The sequence below is a fragment of the Nerophis lumbriciformis genome, linkage group LG01 (assembly GCF_033978685.3).
Source record: "Nerophis lumbriciformis linkage group LG01, RoL_Nlum_v2.1, whole genome shotgun sequence".
Lineage (NCBI taxonomy): Eukaryota > Metazoa > Chordata > Actinopteri > Syngnathiformes > Syngnathidae > Nerophis > Nerophis lumbriciformis.
In genome coordinates, this window is record NC_084548.2 from 68,337,406 (window position 1) to 68,354,369 (window position 16,964).

Here is a 16,964-nt window from a genome sequence, read left to right on the forward strand (position 1 = left end):
GAGCCATAAATGCAAAGTGGAGGTCGAAAGCTTGGAATTCCCAGTTTCCTGAATGCATCGTGGAGTTTTAAAAAGTGTACATACCGCCTATTTCCTTCAATTCCCACACACGACACTTCCTGTTCCAAGCCCCGCCTCCAAGTTTTGAAAAGCATGTTTATGGCCGAGCCATAAACGCAAAGTGGAGTGCGAAGACTTGGAATTCCCAGTTTCCTGAATGCATCGTGGAGTTTTAAATAGTGTACATACCGTGTCTTTCCTTCATGTCCTTTTAAGGCATGTACACACCACACTTCCTGTTACAAGTCCCGCCTCCAAGTTTCAAAAAGCACGTTTATGGCTGAGCCATAAACGCAAAGTGCAGTCCGAAAGCTTGGAATTCCCAGTTTCCCGAATGCCTCCTGGAGTTTAAAATAGTGTCTTTCCTTCATGTCCTTTTAAGGAATGTACACACCACACTTCCCGTTACAAGCCCCGCCTCCAAGTTTCAAAAGCACGTTTATGGCCGAGCCAGAAACGCAAAGTGGAGTCCGAAGCCTTGGAATTCTCAGTTTCCTGAATGCATCGTGGAGTTTTAAAAAGTGTACATACCGCCTATTTCCTTCAATTCCCACACACGACACTTCCTGTTCCAAGCCCCGCCTCCAAGTTTTGAAAAGCACGTTTATGGCCGAGCCATAAACGCAAAGTGGAGGCCGAAAGCTTGGAATTCCCAGTTTCCTGAATGCATCGTGGAGTTTTAAAAACTGTACATACCGCCTATTTCCTTCAATTCCCACACACGACACTTCCTGTTCTAAGCCCCGCCTCCAAGTTTTGAAAAGCACGTTTATGGCTGAGCCATAAACGCAAAGTGGAGTGTGAAGGCTTGGAATTCCCAGTTTTCTGAATGCATCGTGGAGTTTTAAATAGTGTACATACCGTGTCTTTCCTTCATGTCCTTTTAAGGCATGTACACACCACACTTCCTGTTACAAGCCTCGCCTCCAAGCTTTAAAAAGCACGTTTATGGCCGAGCCATAAACGCAAAGCGGAGTCCGAAAGCTTAGAATTCCCAGTTTCCTGAACGCCTCGTGGGGTTTAAAATAGTGTACATACCGTGTCTTTCCTTCATGTCCTTTTAAGGCATGTACACCACACTTCCTGTTACAAGCCCCGCCTCCAAGTTTTATAAAGCACGTTTATGGCCGAGCCATAAACGCAAAGCGGAGTCCGAAAGCTTAGAATTACCAGTTTCCCGAATGCATCGTGGAGTTTTAAATAGTGTACATACCGCGTATTTCCTTCATGTCCTTTTAAGGCATGTACACACCACACTTCCTGTTACAAGCCCCGCCTCCAAGCTTCAAAAAGCACATTTATGGCCGAGCCATAAACGCAAAGTGGAATGCGAAGACTTGGAATTCCCAGTTTCCTGAATGCATCGTGGAGTTTTAAATAGTGTACATACCGCTTATTTCCTTCATGTCCTTTTAAGGCATGTACACACCACACTTCCTGTTACAAGCCCCGCCTCCAAGTTTTAAAAAGCACCAAAAGTCGGAACAGCGTCCTCCTCGGGGTTGTCCTCAGATCCTTTTCCCGTCGGCGGCGTCGTCCTCGTCGGACTCCCCCCCGCCCCAGGCCAGCCGTCGGGTCGGGGGCCGGGGGGGCTCGTGGCGCTAGAGCGCCGTGATCTGAGTCAGCTCCGTGTTGGAGTTCCCCGTCCCCGGCGTGTCGCCCCTCTGCTGGTGGTCCACCCCCACCAGGGGCAGCTCCACGCCTAGTCACGCGGGATTGGGCGTGCCGCCGCCGGGCCCGCCGCCGTCGCCGGCCTTGCAGCTGTAGGCGGCCGCCACCTCCCTGGCGATGCTCCGCATGCGGCCCGACTGCTGCGTGTCCAGGCGGAACGGCGAGGGCTGGCAGAACTCGCGGAAGCAGCGCTTGAAGTTCTCGTCCAGGAAGGCGTAGAGCACGGGGTTGAGGCTGCTGTTGACGTAGCCCAGCGCGATGCAGAAGTGCATGAGGACCAGCGTGGACAGGCTGCTCAGGTTGAAGCCCAGGGACTGGGCCAGGACCATGATCTGGATGGGGGTCCAGCACACCACGAACACGGCCACCACCACCAGCACCATGCGGGTGATGCGCCGCAGGTTGCGGTCCTTCTCCTTGGAGCCCGACAGGATGCGCACGCTGCGCAGGCGCTTGACCATCAGGCTGTAGCACACGCTGATGATGGCCACCGGGATGAGGAAGGAGAAGAGGAAGACGCACGTGCCGAAGACCGGGTCCCAGTGGCTGCGCGGCTCCGGCAGGACCACGATGCACTCCACGCCTGCGGGCAGAGGGGCCACACGTCAGCGTTGTCGTGTTTGTCTAGGAGAACAAGTCTCCCAGAGAGAATTATGGTCAAAATCAATGGGGTGCTTGCACGGAAAAAAGTCGAGAGTTATATTTATGTTGTAGAATATTGGTTGGGAAATGACCTAATTTCAATGGTCAAATCAACATCAGAACCCAACATTGATTAAACACCGTCAAAAAGCATGTTGTTTCAACGTTGTATTTGTGTTGTCGGATATTTGTCGGGAAATGACCTAAATTCAATGGTCAAAACAACGTCGGAACCCAACATTGATTAAACGTCGTCAACAAGCATGTTGTTTCAACATTGTATTTGTGTTGTGAGATTATTGTTTGGGAAATGACCAAAATTCAATGGTGAAATCAACATAAGAACCCAACATTGATTAAGCGTCGTCAAAAAGCATGTTGTTTCAACGTTGTATTTGTGTTGTAGAAAATTGTTTGGGAAATGACCAAAATTCAATGGTCGAATTGACGTCAGAACCCAACATTGATTAAACGTCGTCAAAAAGCATGTTTTGTTTAAATGTTCTATTTGTGATGTAGAATATTAGTTGGAAAATTACCAAAATTCAATGGTCAAAACAACGTCAGAACCCAACATTGATTAAACGTCGTCAAAAATCATGTTGTTTCAACGTTGTATTTGTGTTGTAGAATATTGGTTGGGAAATGACCAAATTTCAATGGTCAAAACAACGTCAGAACCCAACATTAACTAAACGTTGTCAAAAAGGACGTTGTTTCAACGTTGTATTTGTGTTGTAGAATATTGGTTGGGAAATGACCAAAATTCAATGCTGAAAACAACGTTAGAAATTGATTAAACGTTGTCAAAAAGCATGTTGTTTCAATGTTGTATTTGTGTTGTCGGATATTTGTTGGGAAATGACCAAAATTCAATGGTCAAAACAACGTCAGAACCCAACATTGATTAAATGTCGTCAAAAAGTATGTTGTTTCAATGTTGTATTTGTGTTGTAAAATATTGGTTGTGAAATGACCAAAATTCAATGGTCAAAACAACGTCAGAACCCAACATTGATTAAACGCTGTCAAAAAACACGTTGTTTCAACGTTGTATTTGTGTTGTCGGATATTTGTTGGGAAATGACCAAAATTCAATGGTCGAATTGACGTCAGAACCCAACATTAACTAAACGTTGTCAAAAAAGACGTTGTTTCAACGCTGTATTTGTGTTGTAGAATATTGGTTGTGAAATGACCAAAATTCAATGGTCAAAACAACGTCAGAACCCAACATTGATTAAATGTCGTCAACAAGCATGTTGTTTCAATGTTGTATTTGTGTTGTCGGATATTGGTTGGGAAATGACCAAAATTCAATGGTCAAAACAATGTCGGAACCCAACATTGATTAAACGTCGTCAACAAGCATGTTGTTTCAACGTTGTATTTGCGTAGTAGAATATTGGTTGGTATATGACCAAAATTCAATGGTCAAAACAACGTCAGAACCCAACATTGATTAAACGTCGTCAACAAGCATGTTGTTTCAACGTTGTATTTGTGTAGTAGAATATTGGTTGGTATATGACCAAAATTCAATGCTGAAAACAACGTCAGAAATTGATTAAATGTTGTCAAAAGCATGTTGCTTCAATGTTGTATTTGTGTTGTCGGATATTTGTTGGGAAATGACCAAAATTCAATGGTCAAAACAACGTCAGAACCCAACATTGATTAAATGTCGTCAAAAAGTATGTTGTTTCAATGTTGTAAAATATTGGTTGTGAAATGACCAAAATTCAATGGTCAAAACAACGTCCGAACCCAACTTTGATTAAACGCTGTCAAAAAACACATTGTTTCAACGTTGTATTTGTGTTGTCGGATATTTGTTGGGAAATGACCAAAATTCAATGGTCGAATTGACGTCAGAACCCAACATTGACTAAACGTTGTCAAAAAGGACGTTGTTTCAACGTTGTATTTGTGTTGTAGAATATTGTTTGGGAAAAATACCAAAATTCAATGATCAAAACAACGTCGGAACCCAACATTGATTAAACATCGTCAAACAGCATGTTGTTCCGACGTTGTATTTGTGTTGTAGAATATTGTTTGGGAAATGACCAAATTTCAATGATCAAATCAATGTCAGAACCCAACATTGATTAAATGTCGTCAAAAAGCATGTTGTTTCAACGTTGTATTTGTGTTTTAGAATGTTGTTTGGGAAATGACCAAAATTCAATGGTCGAATTGACGTCAGAACCCAACATTAACTAAACGTTGTCAAAAAGGACGTTGTTTCTACGTTGTATTTGTGTTGTAGAATATTGGTTGGGAAATGACCAAATTTCAATGGTCAAAACAACGTCAGAACCCAACATTGATTAAATGTTGTCAACAAGCATGTTGTTCCGACGTTGTATTTGTGTTGTAGAATATTGTTTGGGAAATGACCAAAATTCAATGATCAAATCAACGTCAGAACCCAACATTGTTTACATGTCGTCAAAAAGCATGTTTTGTTTAAATGTTGTATTTGTGTTGTAGAATATTGGTTGAGAAATGACCTAAATTCAACGGTCAAAACAACGTCAGAACCCAACATTGATTAAGCGTCGTCAAAAAGCATGTTGTTTCAATGTTGTATTTGTGTTGTAGAATGTTGTTTGGGAAATGACCAAAATTCAATGGTCGAATTGACGTCAGAACCCAACATTAACTAAACGTTGTCAAAAAGGACGTTGTTTCAACGTTGTATTTGTATTGTAGAATATTTGTTGGGGAATGACCAAAATTCAATGATCAAAACAACGTCAGAACCCAACATTGATTAACTTGCGTCAAAAAGCATGTTGTTGCAACGTTGTATTTGTGTTTTAGAATATTGGTTGGGAAATGACCAAATTTCAACGGTCAAAAACGACATCAGAACCCAACATTGATTAAACGTCGTCAAAAAGCATGTTTTGTTTAAAGGTTTTATTTGTGTTGTAGAATTTTGGCTGGGAAATGACCAAAATTCAATGCTGAAAACAACGTCAGAAGTTGATTAAACGTTTTCAAAAAGCATGTTGTTTCAACGTTGTATTTGTGTTGTAGAATATTGGTTGGGAAATGACCAAATTTCAATGGTCCAATCAACATAAGAACCCGATATTGATTAAACGTCGTCAACAAGCATGTTGTTTCAACGTTGTATTTGTGTCATAGAATATTGGTTCTGAAATGACTAAATTTCAATGCTGAAAACAACGTCAGAAGTTGATTAAACGTTGTCAAAAAGCATGTTGTTTCAACGTTGCATTTGTATTGTAGAATATTGGTTGGGGAATGACCAAAATTCAATGGTCGAATTGACGTCAGAACCCAACATTATCTAAACGTTGTCAAAAAGGACGTTGTTTCAACGTTGTATTTGTGTTGTAGAATATTTGTTGGGAAATGACCAAAATTCAATGATCAAAACAACGTCAGAACCCAACATTGATTAAGCGTCGTCAAAAAGCATGTTGTTTCAACGTTGTATTTGTATTGTAGAATATTGGTTGGGGAATGACCAAAATTCAATGGTCGAATTGATGTCAGAACCCAACATTAACTAAACGTTGTCAAAAAGGACGTTGTTTCAACGTTGTATTTGTATTGTAGAATATTAGTTGGGAAATGACCAAATTTCAACGGTCAAAAACGACATCAGAACCCAACATTGATTAAACGTTGTCAAAAAGCATGTTTTGTTTAAAGGTTTTATTTGTGTTGTAGAATTTTGGCTGGGAAATGACCAAAATTCAATGCTGAAAACAACGTCAGAAGTTGATTAAACGTTGTCAAAAAGCATGTTGTTTCAACGTTGTATTTGTGTTGTAGAATATTGGTTGGGAAATGACCTAAATTCAATGGTCAAATCAACATAAGAACCCGATATTGATTAAACGTCGTCAACAAGCATGTTGTTTCAACGTTGTATTTGTGTCATAGAATATTGGTTCTGAAATGACTAAATTTCAATGCTGAAAACAACGTCAGAAGTTGATTAAACGTTGTCAAAAAGCATGTTGTTTCAACGTTGCATTTGTATTGTAGAATATTGGTTGGGGAATGACCAAAATTCAATGGTCGAATTGACGTCAGAACCCAACATTATCTAAACGTTGTCAAAAAGGACGTTGTTTCAACGTTGTATTTGTGTTGTAGAATATTTGTTGGGAAATGACCAAAATTCAATGATCAAAACAACGTCAGAACCCAACATTGATTAAACGCTGTCAAAAAACACGTTGTTTCAACGTTGTATTTGTGTTGTCGGATATTTGTTGGGAAATGACCAAAATTCAATGGTCAAAACAACGTCAGAACCCAACATTGATTAAGCGTCGTCAAAAAGCATGTTGTTTCAACGTTGTATTTGTGTTGTAGAATGTTGTTTGGGAAATGACCAAAAATTCAAGGGTCAAACAACGTCAGAACCCAACATTGATTAAACGTTGTCAACAAGCACGTTGTTTCAATGTTGTATTTGTGTTGTAGAATATTGTTTGGGAAATGACCAAAAATTCAAGGGTCAAACAACGTCAGAACCCAACATTGATTAAGCGTCGTCAAAAAGCATGTTGTTTCAACGTTGTATTTGTATTGTAGAATATTGGTTGGGGAATGACCAAAATTCAATGGTCGAATTGATGTCAGAACCCAACATTAACTAAACGTTGTCAAAAAGGACGTTGTTTCAACGTTGTATTTGTATTGTAGAATATTAGTTGGGAAATGACCAAATTTCAACGGTCAAAAACGACATCAGAACCCAACATTGATTAAACGTTGTCAAAAAGCATGTTTTGTTTAAATGTTTTATTTGTGTTGTAGAATTTTGGTCGGGAAATGACCAAAATTCAATGCTGAAAACAACGTCAGAAGTTGATTAAACGTTGTCAAAAAGCATGTTGTTTCAACGTTGTATTTGTGTTGTAGAATATTGGTTGGGAAATGACCTAAATTCAATGGTCAAATCAACATAAGAACCCGATATTGATTAAACGTCGTCAACAAGCATGTTGTTTCAACGTTGTATTTGTGTCATAGAATATTGGTTCTGAAATGACTAAATTTCAATGCTGAAAACAACGTCAGAAGTTGATTAAACGTTGTCAAAAAGCATGTTGTTTCAACGTTGCATTTGTATTGTAGAATATTGGTTGGGGAATGACCAAAATTCAATGGTCGAATTGACGTCAGAACCCAACATTATCTAAACGTTGTCAAAAAGGACGTTGTTTCAACGTTGTATTTGTGTTGTAGAATATTTGTTGGGAAATGACCAAAATTCAATGATCAAAACAACGTCAGAACCCAACATTGATTAAACGCTGTCAAAAAACACGTTGTTTCAACGTTGTATTTGTGTTGTAGAATATTGGTTGGGAAATGACCTAAATTCAATGGTCAAATCAACATAAGAACCCGATATTGATTAAACGTCGTCAACAAGCATGTTGTTTCAACGTTGTATTTGTGTCATAGAATATTGGTTCTGAAATGACTAAATTTCAATGCTGAAAACAACGTCAGAAGTTGATTAAACGTTGTCAAAAAGCATGTTGTTTCAACGTTGCATTTGTATTGTAGAATATTGGTTGGGGAATGACCAAAATTCAATGGTCGAATTGACGTCAGAACCCAACATTATCTAAACGTTGTCATAAAGGACGTTGTTTCAACGTTGTATTTGTGTTGTAGAATATTTGTTGGGAAATGACCAAAATTCAATGATCAAAACAACGTCAGAACCCAACATTGATTAAACGCTGTCAAAAAACACGTTGTTTCAACGTTGTATTTGTGTTGTCGGATATTTGTTGGGAAATGACCAAAATTCAATGGTCAAAACAACGTCAGAACCCAACATTGATTAAGCGTCGTCAAAAAGCATGTTGTTTCAATGTTGTATTTGTGTTGTAGAATATTTGTTGGGGAATGACCAAAATTCAATGGTCAAAACAACGTCCGAACCCAACATTGATTAAACGCTGTCAAAAAGGAGGTTGTTTCAACGTTGTATTTGTATTGTAGAATATTGGTTGGGGAATGACCAAAATTCAATGGTCGAATTGACGTCAGAACCCAACATTGATTAAACGTCGTCAAAAAGCACGTTTTGTTTAAATGTTTTATTTATGTTGTATGATATCGGTTGGGAAATGACCAAAATTCAATGCTGAAAACAACGTCAGAAATTGATTAAATGTTGTCAAAAAGCATGTTGTTTCAACGTTGTATTTGTGTAGTAGAATATTGGTTGTGAAATGACTACATTTTAATGGTCAAAACAACGTCAGAACCCAACATTGACTAAACGTCGTCAAAAAGCATGTTTTTTCAACGTTGTATTTGTGTTGTCGGATATTTGTTGGGAAATGACCAAAATTCAATGGTCTAATCAACGTCAGAACCCAACATTGATTAAACGTCGTCAACAAGCATGTTGTTTCAACGTTGTATTTGTGTAGTAGAATATTGGTTGGGAAATGACCAAAATTCAATGCTGAAAACAACGTCAGAAATTTATTAAACGTTGTCAAAAAGGACGTTGTTTCAACGTTGTATTTGTGTTGTAGGATATTGGTTGGGAAATGACCAAAATTCAACGGTCAAAACAACGTCAGAACCCAACATTGATTAAACGTCGTCAACAAGCATGTTGTTTCAACGTTGTATTTGTGTTGTAGAATATTGATTGGGAAATGACCAAAATTCAATGGTCAAATCCACATAAGAAATTGATTAAACGTTGTCAAAAAGCATGTTGTTTCAATGTTGTATTTGTGTTGTCGGATATTTGTCGGGAAATGACCAAAATTCAATGGTTGAATTGACGTCAGAACCCAACATTAACTAAACGTTGTCAAAAAGGACGTTGTTTCAACGTTGTATTTGTGTTGTAGGATATTGATTGGGAAATGACCAAAATTCAATGGTCAAATCGACGTCAGAACCCAACATTGATTAAACGTCGTCAACAAGCATGTTGTTTCAACGTTGTATTTGTGTCGTAGATTATTGGTTTGGGAAATGACCAAATTTCAATGCTGAAAACAACGTCAGAAATTGATTAAACGTCGTCAAAAAGCATGTTGTTTCAACGTTGTATTTGTGTTGTCGGATATTTGTTGGGAAATGACCAAAATTCAATGGTCAAAACAACGTCAGAACCCAACATTGATTAAATGTTGTCAACAAGCATGTTGTTTCAACGTTGTATTTGTGTAGTAGAATATTGGTTGGTAAATGACCAAAATTCAATGGTCAAAACAACGTCAGAATCCAACATTGATTAAACGTCGTCAAAAAGCATGTTGTTTCAACGTTGTATTTGTGTTGTAGAATATTGATTGGGAAATGACCAAAATTCAATGGTCAAATCCACATAAGAAATTGATTAAACGTTGTCAAAAAGCATGTTGTTTCAATGTTGTATTTGTGTTGTCGGATATTTGTCGGGAAATTACCAAAATTCAATGGTTGAATTGACGTCAGAACCCAACATTAACTAAACGTTGTCAAAAAGGACGTTGTTTCAACGTTGTATTTGTGTTGTAGGATATTGATTGGGAAATGACCAAAATTCAATGGTCAAATCGACGTCAGAACCCAACATTGATTAAACGTCGTCAACAAGCATGTTGTTTCAACGTTGTATTTGTGTCGTAGATTATTGGTTTGGGAAATGACCAAATTTCAATGCTGAAAACAACGTCAGAAATTGATTAAACGTTGTCAAAAAGCATGTTGTTTCAACATTGTATTTGTGTTGTTGGATATTTGTTGGGAAATGACCAAAATTCAACGGTCAAAACAACGTCAGAACCCAACATTGATTAAATGTTGTCAACAAGCATGTTGTTTCAACCTTGTATTTGTGTAGTAGAATATTGGTTGGGAAATGACCAAAATTCAATGGTCAAAACAACGTCAGAATCCAACATTGATTAAACGTCGTCAAAAAGCATGTTGTTTCAACGTTGTATTTGTGTTGTAGAATATTGATTGGGAAATGACCAAAATTCAATGGTCAAATCCACATAAGAAATTGATTAAACGTTGTCAAAAAGCATGTTGTTTCAATGTTGTATTTGTGTTGTCGGATATTTGTCGGGAAATGACCAAAATTCAATGGTTGAATTGACGTCAGAACCCAACATTAACTAAACGTTGTCAAAAAGGACGTTGTTTCAACGTTGTATTTGTGTTGTAGGATATTGATTGGGAAATGACCAAAATTCAATGGTCAAATCGACGTCAGAACCCAACATTGATTAAACGTCGTCAACAAGCATGTTGTTTCAACATTGTATTTGTGTCGTAGATTATTGGTTTGGGAAATGACCAAATTTCAATGCTGAAAACAACGTCAGAAATTGATTAAACGTTGTCAAAAAGCATGTTGTTTCAACATTGTATTTGTGTTGTCGGATATTTGTTGGGAAATGACCAAAATTCAACGGTCAAAACAACGTCAGAACCCAACATTGATTAAATGTTGTCAACAAGCATGTTGTTTCAACGTTGTATTTGTGTAGTAGAATATTGGTTGGGAAATGACCAAAATTCAATGGTCAAAACAACGTCAGAATCCAACATTGATTAAACGTCGTCAAAAAGCATGTTGTTTCAACGTTGTATTTGTGTTGTAGAATATTGATTGGGAAATGACCAAAATTCAATGGTCAAATCCACATAAGAAATTGATTAAACGTTGTCAAAAAGCATGTTGTTTCAATGTTGTATTTGTGTTGTCGGATATTTGTCGGGAAATTACCAAAATTCAATGGTTGAATTGACGTCAGAACCCAACATTAACTAAACGTTGTCAAAAAGGACGTTGTTTCAACGTTGTATTTGTGTTGTAGGATATTGATTGGGAAATGACCAAAATTCAATGGTCAAATCGACGTCAGAACCCAACATTGATTAAACGTCGTCAACAAGCATGTTGTTTCAACGTTGTATTTGTGTCGTAGATTATTGGTTTGGGAAATGACCAAATTTCAATGCTGAAAACAACGTCAGAAATTGATTAAACGTTGTCAAAAAGCATGTTGTTTCAACATTGTATTTGTGTTGTTGGATATTTGTTGGGAAATGACCAAAATTCAACGGTCAAAACAACGTCAGAACCCAACATTGATTAAATGTTGTCAACAAGCATGTTGTTTCAACCTTGTATTTGTGTAGTAGAATATTGGTTGGGAAATGACCAAAATTCAATGGTCAAAACAACGTCAGAATCCAACATTGATTAAACGTCGTCAAAAAGCATGTTGTTTCAACGTTGTATTTGTGTTGTAGAATATTGATTGGGAAATGACCAAAATTCAATGGTCAAATCCACATAAGAAATTGATTAAACGTTGTCAAAAAGCATGTTGTTTCAATGTTGTATTTGTGTTGTCGGATATTTGTCGGGAAATGACCAAAATTCAATGGTTGAATTGACGTCAGAACCCAACATTAACTAAACGTTGTCAAAAAGGACGTTGTTTCAACGTTGTATTTGTGTTGTAGATTATTGGTTTGGGAAATGACCAAATTTCAATGCTGAAAACAACGTCAGAAATTGATTAAACGTTGTCAAAAAGCATGTTGTTTCAACATTGTATTTGTGTTGTTGGATATTTGTTGGGAAATGACCAAAATTCAACGGTCAAAACAACGTCAGAACCCAACATTGATTAAATGTTGTCAACAAGCATGTTGTTTCAACCTTGTATTTGTGTAGTAGAATATTGGTTGGGAAATGACCAAAATTCAATGGTCAAAACAACGTCAGAATCCAACATTGATTAAACGTCGTCAAAAAGCATGTTGTTTCAACGTTGTATTTGTGTTGTAGAATATTGATTGGGAAATGACCAAAATTCAATGGTCAAATCCACATAAGAAATTGATTAAACGTTGTCAAAAAGCATGTTGTTTCAATGTTGTATTTGTGTTGTCGGATATTTGTCGGGAAATGACCAAAATTCAATGGTTGAATTGACGTCAGAACCCAACATTAACTAAACGTTGTCAAAAAGGACGTTGTTTCAACGTTGTATTTGTGTTGTAGGATATTGATTGGGAAATGACCAAAATTCAATGGTCAAATCGACATCAGAACCCAACATTGATTAAACGTCGTCAACAAGCATGTTGTTTCAACGTTGTATTTGTGTCGTAGATTATTGGTTTGGGAAATGACCAAATTTCAATGCTGAAAACAACGTCAGAAATTGATTAAACGTTGTCAAAAAGCATGTTGTTTCAACGTTGTATTTGTGTTGTCGGATATTTGTTGGGAAATGACCAAAATTCAAAGGTCAAAACAACGTCAGAACCCAACATTGATTAAACGTCGTCAACAAGCATGTTGTTTCAACGTTATGATTGAGTTGCTCGACAGGAATGTGTGCTGACATCACCTCTAAAACATGGCGAAGGACTCCAAACCAAGAGAAGTCTTGCACGCAGGAATACTTCCTTGATCGTTTGAAGGGGATTAGATTGAGGGCACATTGTTAGGCACATTCACCGACCTTTGACCCTAAATGCACCACCCAACATCAATCCATTTTCGGTAGGCGACCAGTGTTGTGCACTAACGTGACCTTTGACCCCAGCTGTCAGTCCAAGCCAATAGGGCTCTTGCACCAAACAGCACGCTTGCTTGTGGCGTTACGAATGGCGAGGCCGTGACGAGTCGATGTGGAAGAGAGCGACGGCGAAACGCAATGAAAAGCGTCTCCGTGGCGACAACAATGCGTCTGCTCTTTGAATACATGACGGCCGCCTGACACAGCCAGCGTGATTAAGTGGCGGCGCTAATATCGGCGGCGGTCAGCGCGTGACGTGCGTGCGTGAAAAGATGACGCGCGGGCGAAAAAAGCAGGCGGACGAGCTTTCATTGCTTTTAATTACACACGCTGATGAGAACAATCAACAGGACCTCCGCCAAGGTTCATATAGAGGATCTTTGACTGGCGTATATGCAGTAGCTTCTTAAAAACAGCAGAGTACTCCTGTCATATAGAATCTATATGATAGGAGTACTCTGCTGAACCTACTATATCTATAATATAGATGATCTTTGACTAGCATCTATGCAGTAGTCTCTTAAAAACAGCGCAGGTCTCCTCTCATCTAGATGATCTTTGACAAGCGTCTTTGCAGTAGATCCTTAAAAACAGCAGAGTAAACCTGTCTTACAGACAATCTTTGACTTATTTTTTTGCAGTAAATCCTTAAAAACAGCAGAGCATTCCTGTCATATAGACAATCTGTGACTAGCGTGTTTACAGTTGATCCTTAAAAACAGCAGAGCACTCCTGTCATATAGACAATCTTTGACTAGCGTATTCACAGTCGATCCTTAAAAACAGCAGAGTACTTCTGTCTTATAGACCATCTTTGAATAGCGTCTTTACAGACGATCCTTAAAAAGAGCAGAGTACTCCTGTCTTATAGACAATCTTTGACTAGCGTCTTTAAAGTCAATCCTTAAAAACAGCAGAGTACTTCTGTTATATACACAACCTTTGACTTATTTTTTTGCAGTAAATCCTTAAAAACAGCAGAGTAAACCTGTCTTATAGACAATCTTTGACTTATTTTTTTGCAGTAAATCCTTAAAAACAGCAGAGCACTCCTGTCATATAGACAATCTGTGTTTAGCGTGTTTACAGTCGATCCTAAAAAACAGCAGAGCACTCCTGTCTTATAGACAATCTTTGGCTAGCGTCTTTACAGACGATCCTTAAAAACAGCAGAGTACTCCTGTCTTATAGACAATCTTTGACTAGCATCTTTACAGATGATCCTTAAAAACAGCATAGCACTCCTGTCATATAGACAATCTGTGACTAGCGTGTTTACAGTTGATCCTTAAAAACAGCAGAGTGCTTCTGTTATATACACAACCTTTGACTTATTTTTTTGCAGTAAATCCTTAAAAACAGCAGAGTAAACCTGTCTTCTAGACATCCATCCATCCATTTTCTACCGCTTATTCCCTTCGGGGTCGCGGGGGCGCTGGAGCCTATCTCAGCTACAATCGGGCGGAAGGCGGGGTACACCCTGGACAAGTCGCCACCTCATCGCAGGTCTTCTAGACAATCTTTTACTTATTTTTTTACAGTAAATCCTTAAAAACAGCAGAGCACTCCTGTCTTATAGACAATCTTTGACTAGCGTCTTTACAGACGATCCTTAAAAACAGCAGAGTACTCCTGTCTTATAGACAATCTTTGACTAGCGTCTTTACAGACGATCCATAAAAGCAGCAGCATACTCCTGTCAAATAGACAATCTTTGACTAGCGTCTTTACAGACGATCCTTAAAAACAGCAGAGTACTCCTATCCTACAGACAATCTTTGACTAGCGTCTTTACAGTCGATCCTTAAAAACAGCAGAGTACTCCTGTCTTATAGACAATCTTTGACGAGCATCTTTACAGACGATCCTTAAAAACAGTAGAGTACTCCTGTCTTACAGACAATCTTTGACTAGCGTCTTTACAGTCAATCCTTAAAAACAGTAGCGTACTCCTGTCAATTAGACAATCTTTGACTAGCGTCTTTACAGTTGATCCTTAAAAACAGCAGAGTACTCCTGTCTTATAGACAATCTTTGACAAGCGTGTTTACAGACGATCCTTAAAAACAGCAGAGTACTCCTGTCTTATAGACAATCTTTGACTAGCGTCTTTACAGACGATCCTTAAAAACAGTAGAGTACTCCTGTCTTATAGACAATCTTTGACTAGCGTCTTTACAGACGATCCATAAAAGCCGCAGCATACTCCTGTCAAATAGACAATCTTTGACTAGCGTCTTTACAGACGATCCTTAAAAACAGCAGAGTACTCCTATCCTACAGACAATCTTTGACTAGCGTCTTTACAGTCGATCCTTAAAAACAGCAGAGTACTCCTGTCTTATAGACAATCTTTGACGAGCATCTTTACAGACGATCCTTAAAAACAGTAGAGTACTCCTGTCTTACAGACAATCTTTGACTAGCGTCTTTACAGTCAATCCTTAAAAACAGTAGCGTACTCCTGTCAATTAGACAATCTTTGACTAGCGTCTTTACAGTTGATCCTTAAAAACAGCAGAGTACTCCTGTCTTATAGACAATCTTTGACAAGCGTGTTTACAGACGATCCTTAAAAACAGCAGAGTACTCCTGTCTTATAGACAATCTTTGACTAGCGTCTTTACAGACGATCCTTAAAAACAGCAGAGTACTCCTGTCTTATAGACAATCTTTGACAAGCGTGTTTACAGACGATCCTTAAAAACAGCAGAGGAGTCCTGTCTTATAGACAATCTTTGACAAGTGTCTTTACAGACAATCCTTAAAAACAGCAGAGTACTCCTGTCCTACAGACAGTCTTTGACTATCGTCTTTACAGATGATCCTTAAAAACAGCAGAGTACTCCTGTCTTATAGACAATCTTTGACTAGCGTCTTTACAGTCGATCCTTAAAAACAGCAGAGTACTCCTGTCCTACAGACAATCTTTGACTAGAGTGCTTCTGTTATATACACAACCTTTGACTTATTTTGCAGTAGATCCTTAAAAACAGCAGAGTACGTCTGTTACATACACAATCTCTGACTTCTTTTATTTGCAGTAGGGCCTTAAAAATGGCGGCGTACTCCTGTCACATAGAGGATCTTTGACTAGCATCTATGCAGTAGGTTCTTAAAAACAGCGCAGGTCCCCTCTCATCTAGATGATCTTTGACTAGCGTCTTTGCAGTAGATCCTTAAAAACAGCAGAGTGCTTCTGTTACACACACACACACACACACACACACACACACACACACACACACACACACACACCCACACACACACACACACACACACACACACACACACGCACACACACACACACACACACACACACACACACACACACACACACCTAATGATGTATTCAATGAAAGGGGGCGGAGCTCTGCCCCTCATAGAAAACCATTATAATGACAATTGTACATTTTTCCTTTGTCAGCAGGAAGTCCTGCACAGGATGTTGAGTAACACAAGAAAAGGTCAAACAACTCGATGGCTTTTAGTGCAAAATTGCTCTTTTCAAATGTTAATAGCCCACTTCCTCTCTCCTTCTTCACCTGTAACACCTTTGTTATCGAGAGACACGTGTCCTCAATTAACCTTTAATGCCTCAGTTTTTGCTCTGCTGTGTATTTACTCTCTTTGTATAGTTTAGTTGACATCAAACAAACACATTATAAGACACAATACACTCATACAGATTAAATGAATTCAAATAATGTTAAAAAAATGTATAAATAAATAGAAAATGAGCAAACATGTTACGCCTAAAACTGTATTTAATAATGATTATTTTAAAAGTACTAATACATATAGACATGATTAGAATAATATTAATAATATTTGTGTGCACTTTCTTTAAAATGTAGAAAATGACACAAAGGAAATACTTAGAGTCACTTATTCATTTAAATTTTTTTTAAAAGGTATCTTTTTGTTTTTTTACATTAAAAAAAACCCTGCTACTTTGGCACTTTATTTGACTCTATTAATGTTTAATTTTGACATGCCATGGAACTCAAAGCCAAC

At 38.3% G+C, this 16,964-nt stretch overlaps 1 protein-coding gene across 2 annotated transcripts in view; it reads right to left on the reverse strand.

The window, feature by feature from the left end:
• Positions 1-371: 371 nt before the first annotated feature.
• Positions 372-16,964, reverse strand: part of oprl1 (opiate receptor-like 1) — an 81,760-nt gene continuing 65,167 nt past the window's right edge. For both annotated transcript variants that reach the window (XM_061925027.1, XM_061925019.1), the window contains one exon: positions 372-2,314. In XM_061925027.1, coding sequence (XP_061781011.1) covers positions 1,767-2,314 — 548 coding nt within the window. In that variant the 3' untranslated portion in view covers positions 372-1,766. The remainder of the gene's footprint in view (positions 2,315-16,964) is intronic.